Genomic DNA, 10,719 nt, shown 5'->3' on the forward strand with positions numbered 1-10,719 from the left:
CAGACTTAAATCTCTGGTTCTCCATGGGTTGAAGTATTTTGTTTCATAACTTAAGAGCCTAGAAAAAAACCTTTGTTAACATATTTTAAATTTCACTTATAACACATCGTAGTAGCATCTGTCTTCAGTCTGCTTGCTGTTGCTGTAACAGAATACTGGAGACCTTGTGTTTTACAAAGAATAGATATTTATTTAGTTCATGTTCCCAGAGGCTGGGGGGAATTTAAGAGCACAGCGCTTTAATCTGCTTGTTATCTGAAGAGCCTGTTCTTGTGATGCTGACAACATAGGGCACACTCTGCAGTGAGCTGAGGCCAGCTGGGCTTTACAATGATCCCGCCATGGAGTGAGCCAGTGGGGCATGAGTACAGGAATCCAAGCATGAGAAGAGAGCCCCCACATCTCGTCACCCCTTAAAAGCTGCCCCTAGTCCCACCTCCCGGTATTCCACAACCAGGCTTCAGTCTGTGTTTTGGTGGAAGTATCTGGACTATACATGATCTTGGTTGGCACATGGCTTCTTCATTCTTTGTCTTTTGGGCATGGGTGAAATTATTGAGGCCAGCGCGCTAGAGCAGTGGGAGGCATTTGGGTTGCAGAAGGATATATATTTTTTCAACAAGTGTGACATGATCAGAAACCCCACAGATGGGGAGGTGGTGAGTCAGAGCTGGGCAGTATGTGCCTTGAGAGCTGGGGAGAGTGGAGGACACACATGCCTCGCAGGTATCATTGGAGATTTAGGAGTATGTGGATTCCACCTCTGGGCTCACCATCTGCCACTAAGTAGTCAGGAAGCTGCCACTCCAGCACGGCCAGAACAGTGTCATCACAAAGCAAAAGGAAGGAAAGGTCCCTTGACAAGTGGAGCACACAGCGCTCCTCACAGCTGCCCCTCCCCCATCCTCATCCACCCAGAGTACAAGAGAACTTGCCTTCATGCCTTTACAGTCTTCCTCCTGCCGACCCAAAACTCCCATTCCAACCACAGCTCTGAGGATCCACACCACCTGCGGGCTGCTTGGTGGAGAACGCTGGGTTAGAGGCTTGCGAGACTCAGCCTGTTCTGCCCGCTGCTGCCCTTCAGTCCTGTGAATCCCACCCCAGTGACTCCCTGGGCTCCCTGCTCCATATTCATAAACACTGTGGCTGCTTTATGAGTCCTTCTCCAAGTAGCTCTTTTCTTTCTCTTCAACTGTATTACTTCCTGTTAACTTTTCTCCATCCGTCAGGTCCTGTCACTTCTCTGCTTCTTCATATCCTGTCAGTTCTCCAAAGCCTTGGACTCTGAGCTGTCAAAGGCTGGTGGGATGCATCAAGTACTAAGGCAATGGCACCTTGGGTCACTCAGAACTCCACTCTGTCCCTCTCTGGATGACCTCACTGCCGATGGCGACACTCCTTCTCCATGATGTCGCAGCACAATGTATGGCCGTTGCTGCCTCCCTAGCCTTCCCACTCCTCACATCTCCTTGTGACGCCAGCTCGTGTTTGCAACGTTTCCTTCAGTCCCCTCAGCGTATGAGTCTAACTTTCAAGTTAAACTTTGTTTAATACAAATAGAAAGGCCATCATCTTCTGGGCCAGGGAAACCCCTGAAGAGCCCACGGAAAGAGGGGTTCCTGGGGACTCATGAAGAGCAGGGACTTAGAGTGTTTTATCCTTGGGTTGTTTGAAGCCTTTCTTCTCTGGGGCCCATTCTTCATAGTGAGAACTGACTGCCTAAGGTCCTTTCCTCAGTCACAGGACTGACAGCTTGATCTGCGGAATGCTCACTGCCCTGGAAGGAAACAGTTCTGGCATCCTGGGTCAGAACCCTGAACCCAGAATCCTGAACGCACCTGGCCATAGAAACATTAATATGTGTGGTGGTTTAGGTCAATAGTATTATTAATACTTTAAATCACAGCCACTAAAAGAAAAAAAATCATATACGAATGGAGCTTTTTGCACATTGGTGACGAATCTATCCCTGATTTATAAAATTGCTTTAACAGGCGAAACCGTGCTCAGAGCTCCAAAGTAACATTACCAAAATGAAGTTCAGTTCAATATCCTGGACTCAGATGCCCCTGTGGCTACATTCATTTGGCCATGTATGGACATGCTCCTGTACAATGCTCTGTTCTGTGCTCTTCCAGGTAATCACGAGGTTCCCACTATGACTTTGTCTTCCGTGATGGGAACCTGCCAGAAGGAAAACTGCTCACCCACGATCCCCTCTCTGAACACAGGTATGTACTGGCAACCAGTTTCTTTGTTGTGTAATAAGGTATGTTGTTCAGTCTGTGAGAGTTGATCTTGGAATTTCATGTGTTGAACTAGAAGAACAGAAGGTAAACGACCAGCATAATTCAAGCTAGAGAAGGGATTTCTGCATTTGTTATTCTGAGCTGTCCAGCTCCTTACAGTGTTTCTGTTCACCTGAATCTGATAGACGCGTTGTACGGGATGTGCTGTTCCCAAACAGCAGACTCATTGTATGGAATGTGCTGTTCCCAAACAGCAGCCCACATGAAGAGGTCCTATTCTGACTACTTGGCCTCCCAACAAGGGATGAGAAAAACATGAGTTCTGCACTCTAGAGACTTGGCTGTAACCCCTGGCCTTCTACTTTCTCTGTTAATAGTATGCTTGTTTTCAGAACTATGTCTAGATAGCTTGTTGACAGAAAAATGAATGAACAAAGTCTCCTTCCCTCCTGAGGAGCAAACAGACATATAAAAATAAGTTTAGCTCTGAACTGTTATCTTAAGATGTAGCAGGAATCTAGGAACATGGCATGTATGATGTTTCCTAAATTATAGGGAAAAATGTGTTTCTGAAAGTGGAGGATGTAACAGGGACTGTGAGTGTATTTGGATGTGAGGGCAGGGCCACACGCATGTTATGCAAGTGCTCTACCCATGTGCTACAGCCAGCCCTTGGGGACTGTAGATCTTTATGTAACTCAAAAGCTGTCATAGCTAAAGAAGAGTGGAGTCCGATAATGGCAAAATGGACTCAGAGCAGATGAGGCAAGTGACATCACAGCCTGTGAGAGGATACACTGTGATTGCTCAAGGATGCTTGCAGGCTCGCACTGATGTAGCACCTTCTCTCCCAGGATACAATGTGCTTGCTTAAGGATGCTTGCAGGCTCACACTGATGTAGCACCTTCTCTCCTAGGATACAATGTGCTTGCTCAAGGATGCTTGCAGGCTCACACTGATGTAGCACCTTCTCTCCTAGGATACAATGTGCTTGCTCAAGGATGCTTGCAGGCTCACACTGTTGTAGCACCTTCTCTCCTAGGATACAATGTGCTTGCTTAAGGATGCTTATGGGCTCATACTGATGCACCACCCTCTCCCCTGGTCTTGTTTCCCTGGAGATGTTGAATTGCTGGTCAGGGATGAGTTATCCCTTCCACTGACTAAATGCTTCATGATTTCTGACCTAGAGAGTTAATTAAACCCTTGTATTTGTTCCATCCAGTGCCCAACAGGAATGGGCACTTGAGATGCTTCCAGCACGCTCCTTTTGCTATACTCTCTGTCAGTGCTCACATAAGAGCCAGCTTCTTGTCTTACATGGTATTACTGAGCACACACTCTCTAAAGCCCTATAATGTGTCCTTTCGTTTAAACACCTCCAATCTCTCCATCTTTCCCACAGATCACAGCAGAGGCTCTTGACCTTGTACTCCTGGGCAAGCTGCTTTCACAGTGGGTGGTGGGACCCCCGCCCCCTAGAGTTACTTCACTCCGTCTCTTTTTAAGATTTTTTTCTATTTACATATATGACATGTGTGTAAGCACATGCAGAGGCCAGAGAGATTGTCACATCCCCTTGACCTGAAGTTATAGGCATTTGTGAACTGCCTACTGAGTGTGGTGGGAATTGAACCTTCTGCAATGACAATATGTGCCCTTAACCACTGAGCCATCTCTCCAGCCCACCTCACATTCTTGACCTGCATTTGACTGACTCTTGGCAAAAAAGCCACTCTTTCATGGTTCAGCTGTTATCCAATAAATATTCGCCCTGGGCTCACACAATTGGGAGTTTGGGATCTCACAGATGAAGCCATACATTGATTTCTATGTGTCTCTACCAACCCATAATGCTGGGGTGTGACAAATTCTCCTGTGAGTAGGTTAGGTCCTGGCGGTCTCCAGGTTTCAGCATCCTTTGTTCCTTTGTGTAGTGTTGAACCCTGATGCTGTTCTTCCCTGTCAGGTCATCTTGGCTTTGGCAAGCCCCAGGTTAGAGCATAGAGAATCCAACTCATTCATCATTGTCCTTACACAGCCTCTTGACCTAGGAATGTTCTGCCATCCCTAATGTTTTGAAGGAAAAGATACAATAGAAGGCAGGAGTGGCCCATAAACCCTGAGAAGTTTCATCTGGGTCCTTACAGGTTACACACAGTCCAGCCTCTGCGCTGGTTATTTCCACAAGAGAGGCTGGGAATGTTACAGAGGACAGCAACAGGAAAACAGGGCCTGGAAAGATCCAGATGTTCACAGTCGTGTTTTATGAAATTATTCAGCTACATAGAAATATGTCATAAATGGGACTGGACAGGTGGCTCAGTCAGTAAAGCACTCGCTGTGCAAGCATGAAGTTTTGAGTTCAATTCCCAGACACACACATGCACACACACACACACACACACACACACACAAATGCACATACACACATGCACATGAACATGCATGCATACTCACACAGGCCCGGGGGGACGGACGGAGGGAGGGAAAGAGAGAAATAGCACAGTGCCAGCTCAGCTCATGCCCAGTTCCAGGTCTGTCTGTGCTGCTACCCCTCCCCCAGCATCCTGTCAAGGACCCACTTGAGTATCTCCTGTTGGCATCAGAGTCATGTGTCAGCAGTTTTCAGAATTTGACTCCATCTCAAGTCCCTGTACTTTCCCTTTCTAAGGACAAAGAGGGCCAGTTCTTCACCTCAAGTGCAGCACCCCCTTCCCCCCAAGTCTCTGTCATTTGGGGTACAGAGGAGGTAGCACTCTGTGAATCTTGTAGTGAAAGATGCCAGCATGGAGAGGATAGATGGTGACTGAATTCCAGCCCGGGAGGCTGGAGACAGTACTGAGGCTCGCAGGCTGGAGAGAGCTTTCCTGGTGGGGATACCTCCCCAATCTGATCAAAGACACTGAAAGGCCACACCAGTGCCCGTATGCACTGACTTTCATGTTAAAACTGCTTTAAATGAAATTTCCTTGGGAAGTCTATGAATTTGGCTTTTGTTTCCATAATTTAATCTTTTTTAAGTAGGGTACCACTATTTAGCCCTGGCTGTACTGAAACTCACTATGTGGATCAGGCTAGCCTTGAACTCATAGAAATCTACCTGCCACTGAGTGCTGAGATTCAAGGTGGAAGCCACCAACACCCCCAGTGGTTTGATCTTCTGAACCTTCCTTCCTTCCTTTACATTTTGCCAATGTGAATAATTTTAATAATTTCATTAAATGTGTAGTTTGATCTTCTGGGCTTCATTTCTTCTAAATTTTGGCAGTGTTCAGCTGCAGCTGTTTGATTGACAGGCCTATGGGTGTGACCTCCTGGCCTTCTCGAAATGCTGGCCGTGCTTCTAGTTGCATGAGTAGAGAGAAGCTGAAGTCTGGCGTTTGTTGCGCAACAAGTGTTGCTTAGATTTAAAAATAGTGTTTCTCTGTCCAGGGCTGGGACACAATTCTAGTTGTGAACCGTGGTGTGCCCTTGCAAGGGCCTTGGTTTGCTGTCCTGTGGCTGCCAGGTGCACAGCACTAAAGGCCCAGGCTCCCAGTGCCTGTCTCCAAGGCTGGGGGTTGGCTGGCAGCCAGAGCGCTGGCCCCAGAAAGCTCCTGAAGATGCGGGCTAGGTCATCTTTCCAGCAGCAGAAAATTCATGTGACAACTGGCCACTAATTCAACTTGGAAAAACACTCCCAAAGTCTTACATTTCATCTGCTTCAAGCCTGCTAGAATCTCAGATGAAAAGGTTTACTTAAATCTACCCCAGACTGACTTTTTCCAGAAAACACAAGCCTTCTTTAGACAATACTAAAAGTATAATCACAGGTATTTTGTGATTCAGTGCAATCTGAATGTTCAGGGGGATACAAAGTTCATGTGTGTTTAACATTTATGAGTACCGGTTTTAGTTTCTTGGTACCCTACTTTAATAGAAAAGGTTGGTGATAGTATAACGTTTCAAGCTAACGCATGCTACATTTTGAATTCCCATTTGGGTATCAGTATATTGAAATGTCATTTTAGTTACAAAAAACATTTAAGATCAGCATTTCCAAAATGGATTGACTATCATCAAAGTTTACTATGAGAGGGTTTTAATAACACTCTGAGTTTCAATCGAGTCTCACCTCCAGGACACTGTATCCATGAAAGCCACAAACTACAAATAATTTAATTATTTCAAATTAATTATATCAAAGTGTAAAGGGGGGACATCAAGAAATACACATGTTCAAACATGTCTAATATTTTTTAAAATGTATATTTTGTATTTGGATGACTGTATACCAAGCCAGAAGAAGGCATTGGATTCCCTGGGGTAGAGTTATAGGTGATTGTGAGCTGCCCAGCATGGGTGCTAGGAACTGAACTCTGGTCCTCTAGAAGAGCAGTAAGTGTTCTTAACCACTTACCATCTCCAGCCAGTGGCCAGTATTTATATATATATATAAATATTATATATTTATAAATATTTAATATATAAATATATAATATATATATTATAGATCACTCAAGCATCAAACTTATTTATATTAAAACCACTATTTTTCATAAGATTTAACAGCCACTGTGCCTGGGTAATTTATAACTTGTATTTATTGGGGCCTAGTGATATACTAAGCATTGTCCTAAGTTCCTGTGTGTGTGTGTATGTGTGTTTTCTTTGTGTGGATACAGGTGTGATATCCCACTGTATCTGCAGGGAATGTCTTGGCCCTGACTGTGATGGACAGACATGCTCCTCACATTCTAGTGTGCCTGCAGGGAGTGTCTTCACCCCTGATGGCCAGACATGCCCCTCTTGATGCTAAGTGCAGAGGCCATGCCTTCCCAGGCTGCTATGTGTCTGCGCATCCACTGACCCACCTTTCTTGGGAACCATAAGGCTTTTGTAGGCTAGAACACGTAAACTGTCCTGTCCAGCAGGGCATTAAACAGGGTCCGGGGAGATCACCTAAGAGAGAATGAGGAAAAACTGGCGAACACAAAGAACTTACCTTGTCTATAGGCTGATCAAACCATGATTTTTACTTTTTTACACACAGGTTATATACACAAAAAGGCAGGATGTGGGGAAAGGGATGACGAAGGAGTGTAGATGTTCAGGGGAAGTACAGATATCTTCCAGAATAGAGTGTCAGCTGGGTGAAGGTTCAGGGGACAGGACACTATAACTCTGCCTATGATTCACTTGTCCTTATCTAAGTTGGTTCCATCCACCAAGGCTACCTATCTACTACCTGACTAGCCAGGCTTGACAGCCTACCACCAAAGCTGCTTGTTTACAATAGCTTATAGCCATCTGTTTCAGTGTTTTTCCATAGAGACCCAAGACTTGGTGCTAGCAGGCATGTATGTCAGGCCTATTGCTGATTTTAGGCGTATGGCTGATTTTAGGCCTTCAGTGTATAACCAGGGCTGCCCCTGTCAGTAAACCTTTATCTCTTTTTCTTCACATCAACCCCTTGGCATAGAGTGATAATCCAGGCAGGTGTGGCATGAAGAAGACCAGCTTGTCACACAGGTGGCCACAAGGTGGCACTTACCTACGGGAGTCCTGACTGACTCAGGTCAAACAGTAGAACCTTCTGATAAAGCTCACAGAGGCTGCTGTGTGAGCCCAGCACGTCCCTGTGGCTGTTACTGAGCAGGATGATGGGGACAATGCTGGTACTGACCTGGCTTGGGCGTCTTCCCACAGCATGCTGGCTACATGGAAAGCCAGACCCATTTCATAAAGTTCTATTCATCCAATTTTTTATATTTCAAAAATGTAAGTAACCCTGTGTGTCTTTTGGTTTGTTTTCTGAGACAGGGTTTCTCTGTAATTCTGGCTATCCTGGCTGTCCAGGTCTCTAGACCAGGCTGGCCTCGAACTCGCAGAGATCTGCTTGCTTGGACCTTCCAAATGCTGGGATTAAAGGCATGTGCCACCATTGCCCAGTCTGTTTTCACTCTTAAGGGCAGCCATCTGATACGGGGTGAGATGAGACCTCAGTGTAGTTGTTATTTATATTCTTCTTGTGGCTGGTGATGGTGAACATTTTGTATGTGCTTCTTGGCAGCCAATCCATTTTATTTCTCTGTGGCTAATCAAATGTAGGGTGTATGGAATTTCCTAGCTCCATTCTCAGAGAATAAATAGCTTCATTTCCTGTCATTTTCATGTGTCCACCAAACCAGCATGTAGTAGGTCTTTAGTTGGCATTTTCTACACTACCACAAGACAGTCACCAATTAGTAAGTGAATGTATCCCATGACACTTATTCTTCATTTGCTTTGACAGTCCAACTTCTGCAAAGTAGCAGTAGCTACTATAGTCCATGACCTTCTTCCTAGAACCCAGTAACAATGTAACAATGGCTTTCATTCTTATTTCTCTCCTGTTTCTGTCCTGTTGATCTGTCACCATCACAAGGCTGCCCCAGTACCCACTGCTCCTTCCTCCCCAAATTCCTTCACAATTCTAAATCAGAATAATTGCCCACGGGTTCAGCTTGAAGGTGAGTGACTATATACCATCTTGTCTGTCTCCTATACTGTGCTTTGTGTGTGCCTGTCTGTTCCTGCATGCAGCCCTCCTGGCCAGGGGTTTTCCAGCTTATTTTAAAAGGAGCAACTTGGACTCATGGAAAAATATCAGGGTCCCTCTTCCATAAGATATAAAATAAAATCTGTTCAGAAGAGAGATGTCAGCCTCCTCCTAACAATGCACTACACAGGCATTGGCGATGGACCATGCAGTGAGACAGAAGTTCCTTCCCCAGTGTCAGCGGGTTCTGTAACATTCTTGCCTTGACATGCAGACTGTAGCCCTGGGGTCCATAGCCTGGAGTCCTCCGATGCAGTGCACCTGAAGGGAGGTTCTTTAACATTGTAACAAAATAAGCCTCTGCCTTTCTACTTCTAAAAGGAGAGAATCCGGGTTCTCAAGCCTAGCTGAGCAACAATCTCCATTTCAAATGGTTTTATGTTTTCTGGCAAGACCTTTCAGCATTAGGTCAAGTCTCAGGACTTTTCCGATACATTATATTTTTTCTCTCTTTTAATTCCTAAGCAGGATTTCATCTCTAGTCCCAGGTGCCCCCCCCAAAAAAAATTGAAACTTAATTTTAATAATGATAGAATCGTGGCTGCCCCTGCCCATAAGTTCCTACTACAGGTGTTTTAACATTCCTTACATGGTTCTTGGCCAACCCTCAAATCCACAACATTTTCTTCATTTTATATATGAGGCTGCTGAGCTCAGTGACTTGCCCCAGTCCCAATTCTGGAACAGGCCCGTCCCACTTCCATGGCTGTGTCATTCATCTGCATGACTTTACATGCTGGGCGGAGAGCTATGGGTCACCACGGTCATCTCCACTACAGTTGGATGCATGAGTTTTAACCTTGTCATGTTTTACCTTTCTACCCTGTCATTTTCCACCAAACCAAGAGGAACAAAATCTCAAGATATTATATGTGTGGTGGTACCCATGTCACGCACGTGTGGCCACATGTGCTACAGATGTCATGTGACTTCAGAAACTGTGCTGCAGCACAACAGAAGCAGATTCTTGGATGTCCACAATGGTATGTTTTCAAAACCCTTTCATTGTTGTGTTTCTGCAGCTGATGAGGGAAGTGAGGACGGCATCGAAAGGACCTGTGACACCCTGCTCATGTGCATTGTCACGGTGCTGAACCAGGGCCTCAGGAACGGCGGCGGAGTTGGGGATGTGCTGAGACGGCCCTCGAAGGATGTGAGCAAAACAGAAAGGGTTTGCTTTAAGAAGGACGAGATTCTTTCTTTCCTCCCTTCCCTCGGCCTCTCCCTTCTTACCCTCCCTCCACTGCTCCCCCCCTTCCCCCTCCCTCCCCTCTTTCCTTTCTTCTGATATTGGGTATTGACCCTATCACTGAGATGTATCCCCAGCCCACTTTTTACTTTTCAAACTTTGAGATTGAGAGTCTCACTACATTGCCCAGGCTGTCCTTGAAGTCGCTTTGTAGCCCAGACTGGCCTTGAAATTGCTGTCCTTCTGCCTCAGCCTCCCTGCAAAAGCTGAGATGACAGGCTCATAGAATACAGGCCAGGTTTATTTCTTCCTTACCAGTATAGTTTTGATTTTTCAGGACTATAGTATCATTTGCCTTAAGAGTGTAATCGTGGCCTTAAGACCACTGCAGTGAAATCACAGAGAACCAGGGATGGACTGAAAGCCTATAGATGTCACTTGGGCTCAGGTCTGAACCGTGAGCTGTCACAGCAGTAAAGCCATGGCCTTAAACTCTGTAGGTGCCAACTGTTACGTAAATCACAGCTGTCTGTGTCTACAGCAGGTGCAAGGATTTACTCTGTTTCTGCATCGGAGGAACCTCCATTATTTACCATGACAAATACAGAGTGTGGATGAGGTCCAACAGAATTTCATACATTGAAGCTGCAAGCGTTGAGGCACAGGCTAGAAGCATACAGTTTTATTCTGCAGC

At 45.6% G+C, this 10,719-nt stretch overlaps 1 protein-coding gene across 2 annotated transcripts in view; it reads left to right on the plus strand.

Annotated features, from left to right (window-relative positions):
- Itpr2 (inositol 1,4,5-trisphosphate receptor type 2) overlaps positions 1–10,719 on the plus strand; it is a 384,041-nt gene that overhangs the window by 322,078 nt on the left and 51,244 nt on the right. For both annotated transcript variants that reach the window (XM_028757612.1, XM_028757613.1), the window contains exons 52-53: positions 2,142–2,234; positions 9,859–9,989. In XM_028757612.1, the coding sequence (XP_028613445.1) occupies positions 2,142–2,234; positions 9,859–9,989 (224 nt within the window). The remainder of the gene's footprint in view (positions 1–2,141; positions 2,235–9,858; positions 9,990–10,719) is intronic.

Source organism: Grammomys surdaster, unplaced genomic scaffold, assembly GCF_004785775.1.
Source record: "Grammomys surdaster isolate TR1022 unplaced genomic scaffold, NIH_TR_1.0 126176, whole genome shotgun sequence".
NCBI classification, from domain to species: domain Eukaryota; kingdom Metazoa; phylum Chordata; class Mammalia; order Rodentia; family Muridae; genus Grammomys; species Grammomys surdaster.